Source organism: Camelus bactrianus, chromosome 1, assembly GCF_048773025.1.
Source record: "Camelus bactrianus isolate YW-2024 breed Bactrian camel chromosome 1, ASM4877302v1, whole genome shotgun sequence".
Lineage (NCBI taxonomy): Eukaryota > Metazoa > Chordata > Mammalia > Artiodactyla > Camelidae > Camelus > Camelus bactrianus.
Window position 1 is genome coordinate 86,036,621 of NC_133539.1, and position 25,799 is coordinate 86,062,419.

The 25,799-nt window shown below is 31.1% G+C and overlaps 1 protein-coding gene across 1 annotated transcript in view; it reads left to right on the plus strand.

Annotated features, from left to right (window-relative positions):
- The window catches only part of SI (sucrase-isomaltase), an 85,388-nt gene that overhangs the window by 40,879 nt on the left and 18,710 nt on the right, over positions 1 to 25,799 (plus strand). Inside the window, exons 25-37 of the mRNA XM_010952066.3 lie at positions 1,403 to 1,558; positions 6,073 to 6,279; positions 8,347 to 8,501; positions 9,145 to 9,313; positions 10,769 to 10,865; positions 10,964 to 11,076; positions 11,160 to 11,285; positions 13,450 to 13,578; positions 14,298 to 14,408; positions 16,097 to 16,159; positions 21,682 to 21,798; positions 23,112 to 23,199; positions 23,704 to 23,842. Of these exons, the coding sequence (XP_010950368.2) occupies positions 1,403 to 1,558; positions 6,073 to 6,279; positions 8,347 to 8,501; positions 9,145 to 9,313; positions 10,769 to 10,865; positions 10,964 to 11,076; positions 11,160 to 11,285; positions 13,450 to 13,578; positions 14,298 to 14,408; positions 16,097 to 16,159; positions 21,682 to 21,798; positions 23,112 to 23,199; positions 23,704 to 23,842 (1,670 nt within the window). The remainder of the gene's footprint in view (positions 1 to 1,402; positions 1,559 to 6,072; positions 6,280 to 8,346; positions 8,502 to 9,144; positions 9,314 to 10,768; positions 10,866 to 10,963; positions 11,077 to 11,159; positions 11,286 to 13,449; positions 13,579 to 14,297; positions 14,409 to 16,096; positions 16,160 to 21,681; positions 21,799 to 23,111; positions 23,200 to 23,703; positions 23,843 to 25,799) is intronic.

The window sequence follows — 25,799 nt, forward strand, 5'->3', positions numbered from 1 at the left end:
TTAAATGTTAGACAAAAATAATTTAAACATTGGAAGTGATTTTCATTGGTATTTGCTTTGCTACCATTCATAAAATTCTAATTATTAGTAATATCAGCATAAGTACTAAATTGCGATACAGAACATTTTCTATGGAGTATTTCTGTCTAACTCCTAAGCCTTCTGGCTCAGAGTTTTTCACTTAAAAATTTTCATAAGAATATGTATTGGTTAACTATTTTTTTATTTAGTAAAGACACTGTAATGTGTATATATATATATACACACATTATATATATATATATATATACACACACACACACACATTATATATATATATTCCTAGGACTGTAAGAAATAATCAGTGTAACTTAAATAATACAGGCTTATTGAGAACTTTATGACTCTAACAAAGATTATCAAGAGGGCATAATACAAAGTATTTTGGTTTGGTTTTTATAATCTCAGTTTATATTTTCTATTTTTATGCTTATGTAGAAATTTACACAGTTGTAGATACATGTTTCTAATTCTGCTGTGCTTAGACTGATATTTATATGAATTTTTATTCCTAAATTATTAAAGTTAAGTTAAATATAAATAAGTAAGCTATGCATATTATTCCCAAGGCATATAAACAATAACCAAACAAAAATTTACAATATTCCAATACTGGAAATAACTGTGTACTAGAATTTGTGTCTGTGTGTGTGTAAATAAATATATATATATATATATATATATATATCCTCCATATATAGAATGTGTGTATTCTATCCTCTTAATTTTTTTCTTTTTGTATAATACCGTATTATCTTCCCTCTAACTTGTCTCTCAAATATTTATAAGCAGTGGATAAAACTACAGAAATAAATAAATAAATATTCTCCTCCTCTGACTCTGGGAGCTTCCAAATAAACCGGAGCAGTCAATTTTTTCTTCGGTTTTTCTTCCTTGTGGGAATTAACATTTATTTCATACCGAGTATGCCCCAGGCATTGTGCTAGATGTATTAAATTTTATGTATTCTTTCTATATAGCAACCTATTTTAGTAGGGATCTTTATCCCCATTTGACAGGGGGAGGAAATTGAAGATGAAATAGGATAAACAATTTCCCTAAAGAATCATGAGCACTAAATGGCAGAACTGAGAATTGAACTCATGTCTGCATTTCAAGACAATGTTTTTCATCAGTATTCTACAATTTCACAGTTTTCCTGTCTTGAGATTCTAGCTAGTTCAGTGGCATGGCATTTTTTCTCCTTTCTAGTCTTTTCGTTTAATATTATATTAAAATTATTCACGATTTGATTTGAAAAACTTCTGTGGGGTTGCTGAATTTTATGAATATTAAGTATTTTTAAATTGTCCAGTAGTCACAAATACTCTTTAATGTTGTTTTTTTTTTTTTGTCTTCAAAGAATCTCCTAATTTATAATCTCAAGTTTAACCTTGGAAGAAACTTTACTGTTCAATGGGATCAAACTTTATTGGAAATTGAAAAATTTACTTGTTATCCAGATGCAGGAACTGCAACTAAAGAAAGCTGCGAGGATCGTGGCTGTTTATGGCAAACGGTAATAAGAATTTTAATTATTCGTGACATAGCTGTCAATGTAAACTTTACATAGTTTAATTTTAATTCTACTGCATGTAAATTAAATTCATCTAGAGAAGCATCTGAAATTTGAAATCAAGACTTTTGAAATTAGGAAATTAAGGATTACATAGAATCTATGCCACCAGAGAAATCGCCCCCATCCCTCTCCGTTGCTTGATAAAGCAGCATAATCTTTACCATTATGAACGTTTATGGAAGAATTGAAGAAAAGAAGTGAGGAAGGGAAAGAATTCTGAAATCAATAAAAGCCAAATAGTGAAGTATTTTTCCAATATACCACCAATATCTTCTCTTTAAATTGCAGCTCTTCATTCAACTCCATACCCATCCCCCATTGCATTCAGTCCAAGGTCATTTATTTCCATTATCAAAACGAATCTAAAGGATGGGTACTAAAGTTCAAATAACCTCTAACGAGAAAATGTGAAAAATTTATTTTTTCCACTACTATTAGTGTTCAGCACCTTATAGATTTTTAGGTCAAATAAATGAAGCTTTAACATTAGAAGTCCATTAAATATGATGATTTAAGGTACAGATAAAACTTATGTTTCTTTAAACTTTACTGTTGATTCATTGATTCATTTAAAAAATATTTGAGAACTACTATCTTCTAGGCACTGTTCTAGGTGAAAAAAACAAGCAAAAACCCTCTTCTCTGAAAGAGCTTATATTCTAGTGTGGAAAAAAAAAACAAATAATCTAAAAATTATGTGTTATGTTGGATAAGTATTACAGAGAAAGATAAAGCAGGAAAGGGGAAAGGCAGGAGGTGGAGAATGGCAATGATGTAATTTTAATGATTGTACAGAGAAAGTTTCTTTGAGAAGGTGGCATTTATTAGAAGAGATGAAGGAAAGAAAAGAAAGAACAATATTTAAGAGGAAAAAAAACCAAAAACCTGAAGTACATCTGAAGTAAGAATGTACCTGGTATAGTCCACAAACAGCAAGGAACAGCAGAAGATGATATTATAGACATATGGAAACAGATAATGTAGACCAGTCACTTAGACCATTTTTAGGATTATTATTTTTACTGTGAAATAGAATGCTAATGGGGAGTTTTGAAGATGAATAAGAAGATTAATTTCCATCTTAATGGGACCATAATGGCTTCTGTGATGAGAACAGACTGAAGACTAAGACAGGGAGACCAGGAAAGAGGCATTTCAGTTATCAAAGTAAAGTATTGGTAGACCGAGCCAGAGTGGTAGTGGTTGAATTAGTAATAAGTGATTGACTTTTGTGCATGTTTTTGAGATAAAGCCATAAAGGGCTGTTACTTGATTGGATGTGGAATATGAGAGGAGAGAAGAGTAAAAGTGACTTGAAGTTCTTGGTTTAAACAACTGGAAAAAAAGAAGTAACAAAGATAGATCAGACTGGGGTGGGAAGGGACAAACATGGAGGGAAAGAGTTATGTTTTGGACAAATTAAGGTTGAGATGCTCAAATACAAATCCAAGTACAATTTTTCAATTGTGAGATATAAACCAAGGAAATTGAACATTTTATATCACTGGTAAGATAAAAAATTTAGATTCAACATATATACAGCATTGAAAGTCATGTAATAGGATGACATCATGAAAGGAATGAGCTTGGATAGAAAAGGGGAAAAGTTCAAAAACTAAACCCTGAGTCATCCAATATTCAGCCTCAAGCAAATGATAAGGAACCAAAACAATTGAGAACAAATTGTTAAAGAAATAGGTTGAAAGCAAAGAAAATGTTGGTTCCTGGAAGCAAAGTGAACACGGCATTTCAAGACAGAAAATTATCAACTGTGCAAATTATGCTTATAAATCAATAAGATAAGAACTGGAAGCTAACATTTATTATTTGGCAACATGGAAGTCTTTGGTAACTTTTATGAGAGAAATATTGATGGAGTCATGGGAGTAAAAGCCTGGTCAGATTGAGAATGAGATTCAACTGAGAATGAAGAGACAAATTGGAGCTAATGAGTATGGTGAACCTTTTGTATTTTACCCTAAGGAAAGCATGAAGAATAGAGCAGTAGTTGGAGAAATAAATGAGGTGACAGTTTCTCTTAAGATGGGAGAAATAAAATTGGTTTTTTCCATTGAGAATAACCTCTAGTGAATGGAACATTAGTGATGCAGGAGAGTTAAGACTTGCAGAAGAAATGTCTGTTGGCAAGAAGACATGGGATTGGGTGCACACATGACATGGTTCACTTTAGAACTTAGATAGAAGCACAAGCAGTACATATTTTGTAACAGGAGATAAAGAAATGGGTGGGTAGATGTGGTGTTTTGCTCTGACTTTTGTTCTGATTGTTTTCCTTTTCATACTACAATAACTAAGAAAATCATTAAGGGATGATGAGAATAGGGAAGACTTTTTGTTGTTGGAGAAGAAAGAAAATGTTACCCAAAAATGAATGAACTAGGCAAATACAGTATGATTGGATCTTTTGGACAAACTCTAACTTTCATGATTACATAAAGGGAAAGCAGTCTGCATGATTGTATGCATTTTTCAAGCCACATTCAGCCACACTACTGCAGGTACTGAGAACGTTGAGGATAGGTTTTTTTTCCAGTATTGTTGTTCTGCAACTGAGCACAAGAATGCAAGTGAGGGGCATAGGGATTGAGATTATATGAAAAAGGGTGATTTGGAAAAGAAAGAAGCTTGTTGAGGAAGGAGGTGATGATATCAAGGAGTGAGGGTTAAATTACAGTTGTGTGGTTACTCTGGTCGTGGTCACTCAGCACATGACCCTTAATTTACCTATTCTGATAGGAAAACACACTAAAGAAAAAAAGTTAATCTTTTTGAAGGTTTAATATAGCAAAGAATTGTTGATACTTCCTAAATATTGATAATTTTAGAAAAATTTTATTTAGAACTTCCCAGTATCTCTCTGATTCTTCAATATCATCCCTGTATTCACCTAATTTCACATTTGTACTAAAGCTGACATCAGATCACATTAACTGTAAGGTTTCTATTGCTCTAATGCCATCTAAAAACCTTCGATTTAAAAATCTCAGAAATGATATTACAAGAGATAACTACTTCTCAAACATATAGATGTATGGAAAAGAGCAAGTTTGAACATTTAGAAAGAGAGAGAAAATACAATGATGCTTTTTAAATTTAATCAGTTAGATATTACTTGGGTAAGACAAATTTTTAAGGAATTATCTATTGACTACTTAGCCTATAGCAGTTATACAGTTTCCACATTTAACGAGTAAGATTATTTTCATCCTAACTAAAAATATCAATGCTGATAAACTATCAAGAAAGATAAATAAGAATACTTATAAAATGATAACGGGAAAGAAATAATGGGCAGAAAGGTAGCTACGAGGGCGATATATGCCGACTTTGCAATTTTCTTAAGTCTGTCCTTTTCCTGGTTCCACTGGCACTCAATTTCATGCATTTGGAATGAGTACTGTAGTATTCCCATCAGTTAAGGACTGCTTGAAGCTGAGAGTATTGGAAACATAAAATTTGATTTGGTTAAACAAAATAAGATTTACTTTTTTCTTACAAAAAAAAACCAAAAAACGAATTCCAGGCCTAATATTCTGTTACCTCAATGTCATGTGTCTCCTATTTATCATTTGTCTTTCATCCTCAAAGTTTTATTATGCCATTAAATATGCATTCCAGGCCTGGAAGGTAGAAGGCCAAAGAGCATCGTAACTTAATCAGCTTATACCCTTTTCTTTTACAAAGGTCTGTGTTGGGGCTGGGAGGTGACGGGGAGGGGGGTCACATACAACTTCCTTAAAAGAGACTGGGAAATGTAGGTGGGCATATTGCTCCTCCCAACAATATATTAATTTCATAAATAAGAAGATGATAGAATGGATTGTGGTGAGGCAACCAGGCATCAGTGCCATAATGTATCATTCTTTTTCAGAGATCCTAGCTTCCACCGCTATACAAAAGCTCTGATCTTTGATTGTAGTTCCTATTTTAAATACTGGTCAGGATGTAATTAACCAATATAAAGCCCAGTCATGAAATAAGGCATCATACAGTTTGATTTGAACTGAAAGAAAAGAACTTTAACTTCATGACCTTCTAGGTTTGTTGTAGAGACATTTCACAGATAAAAATGGCAATAATCCATACTAAGTGTAAAAACAAGCATGGGATCAAAATTTATGAGTAATACACTTAATTACTTTCAAAGGCAAAACAGTTATTCTATATTCTGAGTTGAAAAATTGTGGCATTTGATTGTTCTGCTCTACTGGCCTATCTTTAGGGTCAAAATACAAATATTCTATTTAACATTTTAGTACATAGTGTGTCATGTTGTATAATAAATATTTTGTGTTATGACTGCAGTTTCATTTTAGCATTAAACAATAAAAAGTGTAAGTCATACAACATGTAATTAAACATGTCTACTTTATTTTTTTATTTAAATATTACAGTGCTTACATTTTCTGGCAATGAACATGTATTGTTTTTAGGCTCCTTTCGGATCCAAAGCACCTGAATGTTACTTTCCTAAAGAAGACAACTCTTATTTAGTCCATTCAACTCAGTACTCATCAGTGGGTATAACAGCTGACCTCCAGCTAAATACTGTAAATGCTCGAACAAAGCTACCTTCTGATCCCATCCCAGCTCTTCGTGTAGAGGTGAAATATCACAAAGATGATATGCTGCAGTTTAAGGTATCATTTATAAACTATTACAATGGATGATTCATCTCTCAAGGCAAGAGATCTTTAAATAGGTTAGGTGCTTGGATTTTTAATGTAATATTAAGGATTATTAATTGGGTTGATGACATTTTGTTTCTATAAAAATAAAGCTTTTTTTGCTACAGAGCTTATAGCTAGATGCACAATAAATAAAACTTTTCATTTTTTGCTAACTTGAGAATAATTAGGCAGATAGTGGTGTTTTTTTAAAATTATTTAATTCTTGATAAATCAACTAATCACTTAGAATTGGACTATATTGGTTGTCCTATTAAAATAAATGATTCAGAAAAAAAAAATGCAACAGGATGCTTACTGTTTTCCATTGTTTTTAAGTAGTGATATGAATTTTCTGACCAGTGCAATAAGAAATACAAGAGAGAATTTCTTTCAATAGTTACACTTAGCAATTATGTTTTACTTAAGAGCTCTGAGGAAATCCACTGAGAAAACTATTAGAAATGGTAAGAAAGATCAGCAAAATTACTGGATATAAAATAGTTATCTGCAAAAAATGTTTTACTGTAGACAATTACTCACCATTTAAAAGCTGAAATGTTGGCAGATCCCATTTGCAAAATCAAATGAGAAAATCAGTCCAACAAACAACAAAAATATCAAAAATCATAGGGATAATTTGACTGTTTGTAAGAAAAAAAAACTATTAAAAAATGTTGATAGGTATTAAATAAGTACCAAAAAAATCCAAAGAAAAAAATCCAACTGAATTGCTTTAAAGTTAAGTAATTTTAGATCAATTGTTGCTTCTAAAGTATTTCCATAGACTCTTGGTAAAATATTCTTTGAGACTTAATAGAATAACCTTTAAGTAAAATAAACATGACAATGGCAATAGTTAAAACTTAAAAACAAGTGAAGATGCTAAAATGTACAAAATTAAAACACTATGGAGCTGCAGGTAGAAATACCTGATAGTTTATTGAAAAAAGGATGTCATAGGAGATGTAATATATATTATTTTTAATAAATATATATGTTTACACATAAAATAAATCAAACATAAGCCCAGATAAAAAAAATTAGCTGCATATTTATCTTGTATCTGCCTAGTAAAGGACTTTCAAATTACAGATACAAAGGAAAAATCCCATGGATAAAAATCTATCTTGTATTACATAAAAATTTAAAATATTTCAACATCAATAAACACCAGAGACAATTAGAAGGCAAACAAAAAATGGATAAGTATCTGACACATATATGACAAATGGAAAACAATTTCAACTCATACAATCATGAAAAATATTAAGACCTCAAAAGCAGACATTCAACAGAAGAAGAAATAAAATTTGGAACAAAATGTTAAAATACACTTATAAAAATGAAAAGAACAAAGCCAGATACAAAGAATAGGAAAACTAAATGTTGAATAATCATGTAGCAAAAGGTTTATCCTCATCAGCAAGAAAATAAATAACAATTTTAGAAATAAAAATGCTTTTTAATTTAACATAAAATAGTATTAAAGAATGCATTTGGGTGAGAGTATTAATTAGTACACTAATTCTGGAAAACAGTTTACCAACAGATATCATAGATCCTACAAATGTTAGTATACTCTGACCTAATACCTTCACTTCTAAGTAATGTACTGGGGAAAGACATAAATGAACATAAATTAGCATTAGCATTCATTGTAAGATCATACATAATAGCAAAAATATTGAAACAATTTTTTGTCTAATCATTAGATGGTAAATAACTTTGTATATCCAATATAAGAGAATGTTAGCTCTAAAAGTTATGTTTTTGAAAATTTCTCATTGTATGGAAAAATAAATTATAAAACATTAAAACAGATAAAATGCAGTACATAATTTGATTCCATTACATGTCGATGTATGCATCTGGAATTCTATATAGATATATGGGCCATGGAGACTGAATTAGGAATTATATAAATAAGAATTCTAAATATTCTTGTTTGAACCATTATTTAAATTATTTAATAATATGTACACAATATGTCAGCAATAAGAACAAAACATATCTGTTGTCATTATTTCTCTGTGATAGATTTATGATCCCCAAAATAAGAGATACGAAGTTCCAGTACCATTAAACATTCCAACTACACCAATAAGTACTTATGAAAATAGACTTTATGATGTTGAAATCAAGGAAAATCCTTTTGGCATCCAGATTCGAAGGAGAAGCACAGGAAGAGTTATGTAAGTGACTGAATTATTTGACATGAAGTATACTTTGATTTTAGCTTAGGAGGGAAAAAATTAGACATTATTTTCAGACTCTACAGTGCTAAAGTGTCATCAAACCAAAGGTCGTTTTAGGTGTATTAAAGAACTTGGGTTATTTTAACATTTAAAACTGAAACATAGCAAACCTGTGAATTACCATTAAGGATTGGTCTAAAATTTCATTTACACTTTGGATATGGTTGATTTCATTACTAAATATCAGACCCATTTTTCTAATCAAGTGGGGAACAGAAACTGAGAATCCTATTGAAAAAGCATGATAAGCGCTGGCAAAATAGTAATGGAAATGTGTTATATAAATAATTTACTAGAACTGTTGAAATTGGAGGGATTTTTGGTCCTGGAATTTGATACAATTAAAACTATCTCTGCCAGGAATTGAGAAAAATAGATATCCAATATATTTCTTAACTTAGCCAAAAAAATGTATTGAAATAATTATCCATTTCCATTTGTATCTGGGTATGATAAGGTATATAGAGAAAAATACTATTGCTTTTCATATCACCTAACAAAGAAATACCATTATTATTTCTGATACTACTTGTATGTGTTTACAGAAATATAATTGTTTTTTGTTTTGTTTTGTTTTCAGCTGGGATTCTCGCCTACCTGGATTTGCTTTTAATAACCAATTCATTCAAATATCTACGCGCCTGCCATCAGAATATGTATATGGTTTTGGGGAAGTGGAACACACAGCATTTAAGCGAGATCTGAACTGGCATACTTGGGGAATGTTCACAAGAGAACAACCCCCTGGTGTAGGTACCAATATTTGACTACCCCATGTGGCAACTAAGATCATGATTTGTATCCTAGCCACTTCTTCAATATTGAAGTAATGAAAGGGGCTAGAGATCTCCAGAGCAGCTAGAGTGATTTTCTGAAAAACAAAGAAGTCACCATAAATTACAAGTGAAAGTAGATGACTGGATAACATCATTGACCTCAGTGAGAAGTGAGATTGTGACCCAATTCCTTACCCTCTCAACTGCAAAGAAAAAACATTCAGATTTGGCATTCCCTGCCAAATCTATGTTTACTTCCAGTTTTTAGAAAATAGCTGGCTAGGGTTCTCCTTGGAATTTTTTTCTACTCCTTAGATAAAGATTTGATGCTAACTTTTTCCTTTGTTACCCCAAGCTGCAGCTGTGCATTTCTATGAGGCTATACTACTAGTTCCAGCTTTAGAAAATGATTTTATATGTTCATGACACTTTTCCCAATATTTTGCCTTATTAATGAAATATATTTCATGAATATTAATGCACTGCACATCTAATATTAACTATAATTATTCTAAACATATGAAAAATATATCTTAAATAAAAATATTAGCTCATTTCCATTTGTCACGTGTGATGTGTACTTAAAGGGTATATTCAGTATAATATTATAAATATGTATACTATCACAACACTTTAAGGTGTTCAAACAACATTTATTTGTATCACAGTAGCTCAAACTTCGATTATAAATGCTGTTTTTCATTTGTTCTAATTTGAAAGACTATGTTTCACCAAAATTTACTTCTTTAAAACCCTTCAATATTAGTTGGCATTATTAAGTTAATATAACCTTGATTCTCAATATATAAATTTTCTTTCACATGCTAACCAATTACTAGGATTCAGTGTGGGTCAAATATGTCAGTTTGAATAGGGATCATCAACTTGTAAGTCTTGTAACCTCTGAGAAAACATTTCATGACCCTGAGTATAGGTTTTCTATTCTGAAAAAATGAAAAGATCTAGCTGAAAATGAAATTAAATGCTTTATATATAAACAATATATTATCATTTAAAATATCGTAAAATGTTACATTAACTTAAATATTATCATATTAAGTACTTAAGGGGTTTGATCATTTTAATCATTTATAGGATATTTTATTATTGAAAAAGAAATACCAATTAATAAATTAATTAAGACACATAACCTGTGGAAAGGAACCCAATTATTCTAAAACCACTGGTTTCTTACATTAGTTATTGAGGTAGTACTTTAGAGTGTTAGACATTTGTATATTCATTTGCATGCTCTCATTGCAGTAACAGTCCAAATAATAAATTATTTTCTAAGGGAAATGTGTTTGTGTGTGCAATAAAGGAACATTTGAATTCCTAGGCTCAGTCTTCTTGTGAACTTAAATATTACATTAACAAAATTCACATGCTATCATTATTTAAAAATATATTATGTTTTTTAAATTTTAGTATAAACTTAATTCTTACGGATTTCATCCCTATCACATGTCTCTGGAAGATGAGAGCCATGCTCATGGAGTTCTCTTACTTAACAGCAATGCAATGGGTAAAACACTTTTTTAAAATTTCTCATATTTTATGTGACTCTTTAATGAAATTATAACTTATACAGAGATAAAATTTAATCATATTTTGGATTTCCAGATGTTACATTTCAACCAACTCCTGCTCTAACATATCGCATAATTGGAGGAATCTTGGACTTTTACATGTTTTTGGGCCCATCTCCAGAAGTTGCAACAAAGCAATACCATGAAGTATGAGTGTACTTTTTTATAAAAACATAAATTTTTTTATAATATAAAATAATTCTCTTAACTCAGAAATAATTTTTTCAAAGGTAATTGGCAGACCAGTCATGCCACCTTATTGGGCTTTGGGATTCCAGTTATGTCGTTATGGGTACAGAAATACTTCAGAAGTTCAGCAAGTATACAATGACATGGTGACTGCTCGGATCCCCTATGTATGTATATAAATTTTTAAGATATTATTGAACATGTCATCTATAAAAGCAGAATGAAATAATCAAACATATGTACTTTAAAATTATTTTTAAACATTTGACAATAATCAATGCTTAGTAGCACAAAATGAATTGGGTATGGTATTTTATTGATTGTCTTTATCAGGTGGATAAAGGAAATGGGATAATACCATTCCTTTTCATTGTTTCTCACCAGTTCAATGATTGTGAGTTGTACTAAACAAGTTATTATGCACTTGCTTTTCTTTCAGAACCTTTGGGTTTCATAAGTAGTCAAACACATTCCCCATATTCTCTTTAGATAAGAGTAAGTGTCCATAGGAATCTCTTTCATCAACTGATGTGACAAATTACAAAAAAGGAGACAATACTCGTAATGTTAGAATACAGAATTAGAGGGCTTGCTGAGTATCTTCCCTCACTGTTTGGGAAACTAAATATTCATAAGTGTCCAGAAATAATCAGTCCCTGTGGTTTTATTTTTAACAAGAATAAGGAACCCTAGCAATCCTCCTAGTAACATTTAAACATTGAAATCTGGAATGCTTAGTATATAAGAACTCATTCTAAGAAGGATAAGAAGGACCTCATTTATAAGACATAAGTACATATAGTAGAATCCAACATATGATTGCTGAATACTTTATTATGGGGAAATTAATTATATAGGTTGATGATGTAACAATACACAAGTGGAAATTTTATAAAGAGAGATTTTCCATTATTAGGTCTACTATGTCAGCCATATTTTTATAAAAGAAGTAATTGACCTAATATATATTAACAAAATAATTTTTAAAAAGGTTAGTAGGTCTAAGTTAAAGATTTTGTGATAAAATTAAAGCATTTATTAATTTAAACATATTTGTAAATACCTACCTATGAACAATATTTTGCTTTTTTAAGCCTGGGCTATTATTTCTCAAATGACTTTGGTGGATAATGAAAGAATAATTTTATAATAATTGGTGGATTTACTAATAATTCTTTTTTTCCTTTGGCAATGTTAGAGTTATTTGAAATTATTCCATATTTGCTACAATTGTGTTTCCAAAAATGGAGAAATACCTATTTCTGTATACTATATAAAATTCCAAACTGCCATTTAACATAATTTTATAGCCTCATAAATTCTTTACTCCTGTGTCTTCCTATTTCCTTTGGTAATTATGTAACAAAAGATACTGATTTGAGTATAGAGATTCCTCAAAAGACTAAAAATAGTATTACCATATGATCCAGCAATCCCACTCTTGGGCATATATCCAGAGGGAACCTTAATTCAAAAAGATGAATGCACCCCAATGTTCATAGCAGCACTATTTACAATAGCCAAGACATGGAAACAACCTAAATGTCCATTGACAGATGACTGGTTAAAGAAGTTGTGGTATATTTATACAATAGGATATTATTTAACTATAAAAATTAATAAAATAATGCCATTTGCAGCAACATGGATGGACCTGGAGATTGTCATTCTAAGTGAAGTAAAAGCCAGAAAGACAAAGAAAAATACCATATGATATCACTTACACGTGAAATCTAAAATGAAAGATGAACTTACTTACAAAACATAAACATATTCACAGACATAGAAAACAAACTTATAGTTACCAGGGGGAAAGAGGGTGGGAAGGGATAAATTGAGAGTTTCAGATTTGTAGATAACTAAATAATATATATATAAAATAGATAAACAACAAATTCATACTATATAGCACAGGGAACAATATTCAGTATCTTGTAATCTTTAATGAAAAAGAATATGAAAACAAATACATGTATGTTCGTGTATGACTGAAGCATTATGCTCTATACCAGAAAATGACACAAGACTGTAAACTGACTATGCTTCAGTAAATATATATATTTAAGAAGATAACTGATTTGAAAGGATTTTTACTTCTATACCAACATTTTACTTCTGTATCAACTTAACAAAACAAAACATTTATATGAACTTGCTCTTAGAATACTTTGTCTTTACATGCTACTTTTATTTCTTGCACATAATACTACTTGACCAATTCTCTTAAGCATTGAAACTTTCATATTGCTATTACTTTCATAAGTCTAATAGAATATAATAAACTCACTCTTTTGATTCTTATCCCACTACCACAATTCTCATATCTTTCAGGATGTTCAATACACAGACATTGATTACATGGAAAGGCAACTAGACTTTACAATTGATGACGAATTCTGGGACCTTCCTCAGTTTGTTGACAAAATAAGAAATGAAGGAATGAGATACATCATTATCCTGGTCAGTATTTACATTTTATATTTTATCTGAGTGTTACTATCTTGATTTTGTTAATATTTCTCTCCTGAATGATGGACGGAAAGGTGTTTCAGAATATGAAGTATGTAACTTTGGATTCTCCTCCCAAATCTAAAACCTTTTCCTTTAACACATTTTATTTATATGGTCTGCCACAAGGCTACCTCAGTCTTAGGTATAACCTTAGAGACCGAAGACTAAACAAAGCTAGGAGTCAAAGGCAGGCTGTTTTCTAGTTATTAGCCAAGTTACAAACTAGCCTCAATTTATGGAAGCTGTCACAAAGTGGTGATGGATTTTCTATTCCTATACAATTCTCAAATCATTCTATGGGACTGCTTCTTATGCTTGTCACATTTAAAAATTCGCCTTCAAGTTACTGATTTTGTAGGGAGACTGTTTCATCAATATCTTACAGAAAGAAAGCTAGGCAGTCAGAAATCCCACTGGAGAAATAAAAACAAAACAAAAACACTAGTAATCTTGCTTGAAATCATAGCTAATACATTTTCAAAAGTTCTTAAAATTTTCTTCTAGGGAATTCACAAGGCTATCTAGCTAGAACTCAGAAGTTTATACCATCAGTCCACTTGTCAGTCCACATGAGAATACAATGGAAAATTGTAATGTTTCTTAACAGCTACCCAACTGGCTATACTTTTATACCATAGTTATCTGGCTTGTATTTTTTTTAATTTTAGGATCCAGCAATTTCAGGAAATGAAACAAAGCCTTACCCTGCATTTGAAAGAGGACAGGAAAAAGATGTCTTTGTCAAATGGCCTAACACCAATGATGTTTGTTGGGGAAAGGTATTGAATTGATATTTTGAAATAAAATAAGTATAACAATGCCATTTCATTGAAAGTTTCTATTTAACGAAGCAACTGTTAAAGACATATTCAGAGTAAGAGATGTAATGATTTAATAGCTAATAAATAAAAGAACAGGTACTCTGAGTTCAATCTCAATTACTAGAAACAGAGAAAGAATTCATATGCTATATGTTTAAATACTATTCGTTTCATCTTTAAATTGCTATTTATTGTATTTCTTGGTACCTTTTTCTTTAAATTGCTATTTATTGTATTTCTTGGTACCTTTTGTGTTTTATTATAAAACTACCATTAATAAGATGGCTACTCATCATTCTATACTACAGGGGTCATTTAAATGTTTGTAACTTCTCTTAAAAGCATCTTATTAATAAAATAAAGAATGTTGTTAAAAGCTATACTTACATCCCTGTCCTGAACAAGGAATGTAATGCATTATATTTCATTTAAACAATAATATTCAGACCTGGATATATTAATATATAAAACATCTTGAGTTGGCTTATATATAAAAGAGTAAAGAAAAAAATATCCACTAGTCATAACTAGAATGAAAAAGAATCCCATAATGGGAGATGTAATTAAATGTGATGTGGGATTCTTTTTGGAACTTGTACCAAAAATAGAATGTTAGTGATAAAAGTGGTGAAATTCGAACATGGCCTGTAGATTAGTTAATAGTGTGTTAATATTAATGTATTGGTTTTAATCGTTGTATGGTTATGAATATATTAATATTAGGGAAAGCACAATGATGGGTATAGGAGAACACTAGGTATAATGTGTGTGATTTTTCTATACATCTGAAAATATTTCAAAATTAAAGTATAAGAAAACAAAGTCTGTGATAAACTCAGTAAAAAAATCATAATATTTTAAGAAACATGCAAGTAGAGATTACGTGACTATAGAAAGAGATTTTTTTTCTTTCCTGCCTTCCTCTCCTCATTCTGTACTTCTATACAATTTCTCAGATTTCTACCTTTACAGCACTATTCTCTGTCAGCAACTAGTCCCTTGTATGTAATTACTCCTTTGAGGATTATCTACATTTTTATGTGGAACTTTCTAGTTTCTACAACATAGATTCAAATCCCAGAGCTTTTGGCATGCTTGAATTTGGGCTCTGTTTTGTGTTTGTGGCTGGCGTGGAAGAAAACATTGGTAGGCAGGGAGGCAAGAAAGGAGGATTTAGTAATAACTGTGAAAACCAAGAAAATATTTGCCTCAGCATTGCATCATCCAACTCATATGTTCAGTTCTTTTCATACAAAATTTTTTTATCTTTTTAGATTTTAATCCTGAGTGATTGTAGAAACTATTTTAATATACCACATTAAGTTAAATATAGTATATATTTTTCATATTTATTTTTGACCAGAGCTTTTGGTTATATGCATTGCTTTTAAATCATTACCTGCCACAAAGGTTGGTATTTTTTTCTTATTTGCCATATTAAAGAGGAGATTAATATGGAAAATGGGGCTAGTTTGCAAATGATACATATACCAAAACACAAACTAATAAAAATAATTGAAGGAATTATTGATCTGGAGCTCTTGAGTCTATAATACATTTCTAAAATTCTATTATACTTCATTTACAACAGTCATATCACACTGAATTTATATGAATTGGTTTCCCATTTTTTTCTCTCTTTGTAGGTTTGGCCAGATTTGCCTAATGTGACAATAGATGAAAGTCTAACTGAAGATGAAGCTGTTAATGTAAGTTTTATACTGATTAACTATATAACTAAAAGAAATTCGGCACTCTGATTTAATGACCACTTTGACCAATAATTCATTTTGAATGCTTTCCTTAAAAAAGTGATGGCTTATATTCTAATTCTCTATATCAAACCATATTAAATCAAATTTATTTACTTCTAAATACCAACCTGTTTCAGTTACTCTGTTAAGCAATTTACATTTTATTTTATTTAATCCAAGCAATAATTATTTTTTAAAATTTTTATTTTATTGAATATTTAACATGACATTTACTCTCAACATTTTAAGTTTACAGTACAGCATTCTTCACCCTAGGGACAATGTTGTAGAGCAGATCACTAAAACTTATTCATCTTACATAATCAACACTTTATGCCTATTGAATAGCAACTCCCAATTACCCTTGGAACTCCAGTCCCTGGCAACTACCACTCAACTCTCACATTCTATGAGTTTGACTGTTTTAAATACCTCACATAAGTGGAATCATGCAGTATTTGTCCTTCTATGACTGGCTGATTTCACCCAGCATAATGTCCTTTAAGTATATTCATGTTGCCCCATGTTTCAGGATTTCCTTCTTTTTAGAGACTGAATAGAATTCCTTTGTTTGTATATACCACATTTTCTATATCAATTCATCCATCAATGGTCATTTAGGTTATTTTGACATCTTTACTCTTGTGAATAGTGCAGCAACAAATGTGGGAGTTCAAATAGCTCTTCAAGATCCTGATTTCAGGTGTTTTGGGATAAATGCCTGAAAATTGGATTTCTGGATCGTATGGTAGATCTATTTTTAATTTTTTGTAGACTCTTAATATTGTTTTTCTTAGTGGCTGCACCATTTGCATTGATATCAACAGTGTACAGGGATTCCAATTTCTCTACATCTTTACCAACACTTGTTATTCTTTGGGGTTTTTTTTTTGGATAGTATCCATACTAACATATGTGAGATGATACAACATTATGGTTTTTACTTGTGTGCCCCTAATGATAAGTGATATTGGGCATCATTTCATCTACCTGTTGGTCATATGTCTGTGCTCTTTAGAGAAATGTCTCTTCAAGTCCTTGCCCATTTTCTGTGTTATTAGTGTTTATTGAGTTGTAGGACTTCCTTACATACTTTCAAAATTCAGCTTTTATCAATACATGGTGTGCAAATATTTTGTCCCATTCTCTAGGTTGCCCTTTCACTTTGTTGATTGTTTCCTTTTCTGTGCAAAATCTTTTTAGTCTGATGTAGTCTCACTGGTGTATTCTGGGGTTTTTTTTACCTATGTTTTGGTGTCACAGCCATAAAATCTTTGCCAAGACCCATGTCATGAAGATTTTTCCTTATATTTTTTTCCTCTGAATACCTCTGCAGTTTTGGGTGTTACATTTAAGTCTTTAGTCAGTTTTGAGTTGAGTTTTGTCTATAGTATAAGACTCTAATTTAATTCTTCTGCATGTGAATATCCAGTTTGTTAAAGAGACTATACTTTCTCCATTGTGTATTCTTGGCACCCTTGTCAAAGGTCAACTGACTATATATGTGTGGATTGATTTCTGAGCCATTGGCCTGTGTGTCTGTTTTTATGGAAAGATCATGCTGTTTTAATTGTTGTAGCTTTGTAATAAATTTTTGAAATCAGGAAATGTGATGCCTTCAGCTTTGTTCTACTTTCTCAAGATGATTTTGGCTATTCAGGGACGTCTACATTTCCAAATGAACTCTGAAATGTTTTTTTCTATTTCTGTAATAGATGCTATTAGGATTTTGATAGGGGTTTCACTGACTCTGTAGATTCCTTTGGTACTATGGACATTTTAACAGTATTAATTCTTTCAGTCCATGAACATGGTTTATCTTCCTATTTGTTTCTTCAATATCTTTCATTAATGCTTTATAGTTTTCAATGTACAGATCTTTCACCTCATTAATCAGGTTTATTCCTAAGTATTTTATTATTTTTGTTGCTGTTGTAAATGGGACTATTTTCCTAATTTTCCTTTCAGATAGTTTATTGTTGGTGTATAGAGATGTAACTGATTTTTGCATGTTGATTTTGTATCTTACAACTTTGCTGAATTCATTTATTAGTTCTAATGTTTAATTGTGTGTGTGTGTGTGTGTGTGTGTGTTCTTTGGTGTTTTCTACATATAAGATCACATCATCTATAAACAGGGACACTTTTACTTCTTCCTTTCTGATTTGGATGCTTTTTTTCCTATTCATGCCTAGTTATTCTGGCTAAGACTGCCAGTACTGTGTTAAATAGAAGTGACAAGAGTGAGCATCCTTGCCTTCTTCCTGATCTGAACTAAAAAGCTGAAAATTTTTCCTGAATGAACATGATACTAGCTTTGGGAATTTAATGTATGTCCTTTATTATGTTGAGGTAATTTCCTTCTCTTAGTTTATCAAGAGTTTTTATCATGAAAGAGAGTTGAATTTTGTCAAATATTTTTTCTGCATTTTTGTTGAGATGATCATGTGATTTTTATCACTTATTCTGTTAATGTGCTATATCACAGTCTATGACTTTTGTATGTTGAATAATCCTTTCCTCACAGGGAAATCCCATTTGCTCATGGTGTGTGATCCCTTTAATGTGCTGTTAAATGTGGTTTGCTAGTATTTTATTGAGCATGTTTGCATCTATATTTGTCAGATATTGTTCTGTAGGTTTTTTTTAGGGGGAGGGGGGTTTGTGGGGTCTTTGACTTTGGCAGCAGGGTGATATTCACCTCTTAAAATGAATTTGGAAGTATTCTCTCCACTTCAGTTTTTTTCAGATGAATTTGAGAAGGATGAGCATTAATTCTTTCTTAAATGTTTGGTAGAATTCACCAGTGAAGCCATCTGGCCCTAGACTTTTCTTTGCTGGGAAAACTTTGATTACTGATTCAATCTCCTTATAAGTAATTTCTCAGATTTTGTTTCTTCATGTTTCAGTCTTGTTAGGTTGTATGAAACCAGGAATTTGTCCATTTCTTCTAGGTTATCCAGTATGTTGTATAATTGCTTATCATGGTCTTTTATGATCCTTTTTATTTCGGTGGCATCAGTTTAATGTCTCATCTTCTGTATCTGACTTTATTTAACTTTATATTTTTTTCTTAGTCTAGCTAACAGTTTGTAAATTTTGTATATGCTGTCTACAAGAAACTCAGTTTAGATTTGAGGACACACATAGACTGATAGTGAATGTATGAAAAAACATATTCCATAGAAACAGCAACCAAAAGAGAGCAGGGGAAGCTGTACTTATATCAGACAAAATAGACTTAAGTAAGAAACTGTCACAGGAGACAAATAAAGGCATTATACAATGATAAAAGAATCATTCTTCAGGAGGATATAATGATTATAAATATATGTACACCCAGCATCAGAGCAACTAAATGTATAAAGCAAACATCAACAGAACTGAAGGGAGAAATACATAGTAATACAAAAATAGTTGGAGACCTCAATATTTCACTTTCAATAATGGATAAAGCAACCAGACAGAAAATCAACAAAGAAACAGTGGACTTGAACAACACTATAGACCATATGAATATGACAGACATATACAGAGCATTCTACCCAACTGGCAGAATATACGTTCTTCTCAAAAGCATATGGAACATTCTTTGGATATATTACATTGGGTCATAAAACAAGTATTAATAAATTTAAGAAAGTTGAAACCATACCAAATATGTTTAGTGACCATAGCAGAATGAAACTAGAATCAATGTCAGAAAGAAAACTGGAAAATTCGCAAATATATGGATAATTTCCACAGCACACTTGCAATAGCAAGTGGATCAAAAAAGCAATCAAAAGGGGAGTTAGAAAATATCTTGAGACAATGAAAAATGAAAATACAACATACCGTCTCTTACAGAATGCAGCAAAACCAGTACTGAGAGGGAAGTTTACAATGATATGCATTCATTAAAAAAAAGACCTCAAATAAGCAACCTAAGATACACCTTCAGGAACTAGGAAAAGGACAAACTAGGTTCAAAGCCAGCAGAAGGAAGTTATAAAGATTAGACCAGAGATAAATGAACTAAAAAATATCAAAGCAATAGGGAAAAAATCAATGAAACTAAGAGTTTGGCAATCAATCTTTTAGGTAAATTGAGTTATCATAATTAAATCGCACACGTTCCTGTAAGTGTGAAAAATTAGAGGAGTATTCTTACTGAAAATTTACCGAATTATTTCTAAAGTAGAGTTCAAAGAATTATTGAATCATATTGTTGAGGGAAAAAGTCAGAGTTTTATTTCAGTTGGAGTTCTACTCATTAGTGTTGGGTAGTATTAGCAATACTGTAGAGGAAGGCATGGTTCTTTGTATAGATTTTGGAGGATAGCTTCAATTTACAATGGCTTATGTAGAATTGCTTTGGATTCTCTTCCATAAAATTATAAAAGAATGTTGAATCACAGGTACCTGATGAAATTTATGGATATAAGCAATGATTTATATTAAAGGAATAAAAGCAGCCATGTGATAATAAAATACACAGAAAAATGAATAAATTGTGAAAACAGCAGAACAATGAAAGTTAAGAAACAAAATATAGTGTTATCGTTCTTACTATTTCTCATTGTGATCTAGGAGAGATTCCATAGAAAATGCTTATTGAATATAACCTATCTAAACCTTCTTTCTTTATGAGTAAAATGCATTTATTGGGCAAAGTGATGAAGTCCCTTTTAACTCTAAAAATATTCATGATACATGTTTTGTAAACCCCTATATTGTCTACTATGCATTTTTCTCTATGCACAATGCCCTCACATATTCTTGTTCATAGAGAAGACTGTTCTGGCAGTTACTGTGCAGTCAAAGTATGACAGGAAAGCATGCAGGTGATGCTGTTTTTCAGGCAATTGATTAACCTGCAGAAAGTCCAACCTCTGCTAACACACAAACCTTGGAGTTTATACGGGTAGGTCAGCAAGTAGAGAATTTTCTTGGTAGGTAATGGAGTATATCACTTCCTCTCCACTGGGGAGGAGGGGGAAAGGGTTAGATGTGAGAGAGAAAGAGAAAGAAAGTTGGTTGAGTTGATGGAAAAATATGTTGGTTTCAGAAGGGCAGAAAGCTGAATAAACAAAGTTTTATCAGAAAAATAGGCTAAACCAAGGTCCTTTCCTCTCCCACATGCTCCATAAAGGTAAACCTGCAATGTAGGACTCTAAAAATATGGAGAAAAAAGTTCCCTATCACTCTAAGAAGCACTGGAAATATATTTCTGTGTGTTCTGAACTGGTTCTTTGCAATCCATATAGAACCCCAAGGCTGCTCTCTTCTCTCTCCGTGTATACCTTTCTCCCTCTGCTCCCTGTTGCTGCTGGGGTGGTTGGGGGAAAATCATACACATTCATTCATTCAAGTTGCGATCAGGTTACTTTCACTTTCACTTATGCACAACTTGTGAGTCTGACAGATAAATGTCTAGTTAGTCACACATGATCTCTCTTATGACTTTCTCCATGTGGGTCTGAATTTTTTTACAGGCTTTCAGAGCTCATGTAGCTTTCCCAGATTTCTTCAGGAATTCCACAGCAGAGTGGTGGGCCAGGGAAATTATAGATTTCTACAATAATCAGATGAAGTTTGATGGCTTGTGGATTGTAAGTAGCCTTTGAGCATTTTACATTTTAAGTGTAGTGATTATGCAAAATTCTTACTAGATTCTAATAATATTAAAGTATTCTTTGTGAAAATTAGCTCACTCGTTTTTTTTTCTGTAGAACTTTCTTATGCAAAGGTGTGCGATAAATACAGTTTTAACAATTTAATTTGTGTATACGGATGCTATTTCCTGAATATTAAAGTTGAGTATTTCCAATTTGACCAGGAAACCAAAATAGCCTCTTTTTCTAATGATTCATAAATGCTTATAAACATATGTTATTTTATTTTCATTCAATGTAAGAATAAATGTCACACTCAACTGTCAGTCTTTGATGTAAGAAATCATAATCTCTTACAAATGTAGCAAAATCATTTGTTAAACAATCTCCTAATTTGAGGTTTAACTTTAAAATGTTATTAATAAGATTTTTGATAAGATAATTTTGAGATAGCATAAAAAGAATTTACGATATCACAAGTAAATGTTTAACACAGGAGGTTTTACACAATACTTCTCTAGATTTTTGAACATGACATTTCTACTCTTGATTTTTCAACACGTATGCATTAAATTACTTACCTTTTTAATTAAATAAACTTTATAGAGGCACTGTCATTTGCAAGCCTTGAGGATGTGAAAATGGATAAAGATTTTTTTAATTAATGAGAAATACAGGCTTATTTTATGTATAAAGTTATGTACTATAAAGGATTCTATTAAGTATATCCCCAAGAATTATATCTGGATCCCCAAAAGATAACCTTCTTTATGATGAAAGAATCTCCTTTAAGTGGTAACTAATTTATATATTTACATGATAGTCCCTTTATATGTGGCTACTAAGATTCTGAAATGTATACTCAGTTAGAGATACTCTTTGAAGTTTTCTGTATTTGTAAACTGTATCTTGTGGTTTTAAAAAACACAAATTATTGTTTTAAAAAAATTGACACAAGGCTCCAGGGCAGAAGTGGAGGGAAGGACATTGGGAAACATACACTATTATAACTTAATTTTATGTCTAGAAACATAGAAAATAATTCACTTTCATATGTAGATTTTATCTACAAAGAAAAACAGGACATTTTGTTTTCTCAAAAGAAGATGTGAATTGTATACAAGCTGAGAAACACCGAGCCTAAACTAAATTCTTTAGTATTGTTGAGATACCTTATATTTCTGTTCTTTAGAATAGTAAATGAGCTATTATTCAAATATGCTACGTTAATTTACTGGTTTCTAAATTAGTTCTTTTTAGAAGATACGCCCTAAATTTGTTTTTTGTTAACTTTTCTTTCTCTTTTTAAGGATATGAATGAACCATCAAGTTTTGTAAATGGAACAACTACTAATCAATGCAGAAATGAAGCGCTAAATTACCCACCTTATTTCCCAGGTATAATATTGCTGTTATACCGTTGCAGTTATCTTGTTATTATTATTTATTAATCAGCTTTGTATCCCTGAAAAACTGCATCTGGAACTTAGAAAATATGGATCAAAAGATAGTATTGTTATAGCATTTGCCTGGCTGTTTACTCCAGGGCTTTATGTTACCAAATGGATTTTTTAAAAAATCTATTTAATCAATATTTCTCACTTAAATGCAAAAAATGTAGTAGACTTTTAGGAGTACACTAATTTTTCAGGTTTTTATAAATTCATATTAGTTAGTAACATTTTGGGTAATATAGTAAAGTTTTGTACATATTTTTCAGTCACAGTTACAACTGCAATCATTTTTTTCATATATAATCAGCATAGACAAAGTGCACAAATGGTTAAAAAAATCAATATTTTCAAACAATGATTGTTTTGCCAAAATATCTTATAGTTACAATTTACACATTCCAATATAGATAAAGTTTTATAATATTTTTTTTAAATTAATTTTTCCCAGAACTTACGAAAAGAACTGATGGATTACATTTCAGAACCATGTGTATGGAAACCGAGCATATTCTTAGTGACGGATCATCCGTTTTGCATTATGATGTTCACAATCTATATGGATGGTCACAAGTGAAACCTACTTATGAGTAAGCAGTCTTCACGATTATTCTATTACCTTTTAGATGTTAGATATAATGTTACCTACTTTAAGACACCTTCCTGCTGACCTTATCTTGCTTGGTCCCTTATGGCACTGAGAATAATTGTGCTTTTCTCTCTCTCTCTATCATTGTTTTATATTTTCATCCCAACTCAACAGAATACTGAGCCATTTAACTTTGTTCCCCAACATGTACTTAGCTCATAGCAGGTGCTCAGTGAATAATTTTGAATGAATAATTGAGTGAATACTATATAATTTGATGTCATTAATTAAAACATGAAAGCTTAGCTAAGCCTGTTATTTCAATCCATTATGAACGAATTAGAATGTGTCCATGACCTTGATCTCAAACTTTAATATCCATGTTAAACAAGCTCTTATATGAGGCTGATGATGGAACACAAGCCATTCTTTGCGAATCAAGTCTGTATTAACACTGTACAATAAAATTTTCTGCAGTGATAGAAATGTTCTGTAATTCTGGATTGTCCAGTATGGTAGCCACTAGCCATATATGGCTGTTGGGTAATATGGCTAGTGCGACTCAGGAATGGAATTTTTAAATTTTATTTAGTTTTCATAAATTTTAGATAAATAACCCCACATTGCTAGTGGCCACCGTATTACACAGTACAGCTCTAGATCACTGATTCTTAACTCCACATTGCAACCAATTGGAGATTTTTTTGATAAATGCTAATTTAATTGGTCTATATTATAGCCTAAGCATCTGAAGTTTCAAAAATTCTCCAGGTGGTTCTAATGAGTATCCAGGATTGAAAACTGAAGTTGGGGAAAGAATGTAATGCCTTTTTGAGTAAAGAGTATGGGTAATATTTTCTCATTTAGTGAAACATGCTTATCTTATTTTAAGCATCAAACTCTTTTCAACCTACAATGAATAAATTATTTAAGATATTATTACATAAATTAATGAGTACAGATTTGTTTACTGGTTCACAATGTAAGGGCACCAAGATCATGCAGAAAGACTAGGAAATGTCATTTTTAAGAGTAAACAAACTGGTCTTCAACAGTGCCATTTTACTAGGGCAGATGTTTCTTAAATGGGACAATTAACCCTACTGGAACCTATTATTGGAGCACAATTATCATCAGCTGACCTCACTTTACGATAAAACTATAGATATTAAAAGTAACAAAAATACTGAGAAATGACTGATGACCCCATTGGCAAAACTAATGTATTTAGAAAGGAAAGTATGTAGTTTAAGGGAAAATTGAAAGAACATATTTTCTTCACAGAGGGCGGTAAATTGAATGTCTGGAGCACACTACGAAATCTAGCATGGGTCCTGAGACATTGTGGGATGCTTAGCAAATTTAAGTGAATCAATTATTATCCTACAACAACTATCAAAATTGTATAAATAAATTCAAGGAAAGAATAACAAAATTCTAAGGAGTTGAATTTAGTGATGTTTAAGATCCATTTTTAACTCTTAAATAACATTATAAGGAAGATATCAGTACAATCCTCCAAAGAACATCCCTTTAATAGTGTTAATTTTTCTCCTGTCTGTAAAATTTTCCAGTAAAAGTTTAACCTTATTTGTTGTTTAGATTGAACAGATTAATGAATTTTAAATGTTGAGCTTAATTGCCCACTTTATGCATAGCCATAGACTTTTCATAAGTTTTAGAGATTAAATATAGTCATTATATGTTTAAGAACCTTGAAAAACATAAAGGGGTGCTATAAATAAATTAAATTCACATTTAGGCAAATTATGGAGAGTAAAGACTTTTTATCATTGGAAAAAACTGAAAGGATTTTAAAATATATTTTTCCTTAAAGTTATTCAGACTAATATTTTATTGTTCTTTTTTGTGACTCATTTTTTGTTTCTCAAAACTGGAACAAATTTGACATTCAGCTAGTTCTTGTTATTGTGCTCTTTATTTAACATGAAACAAAC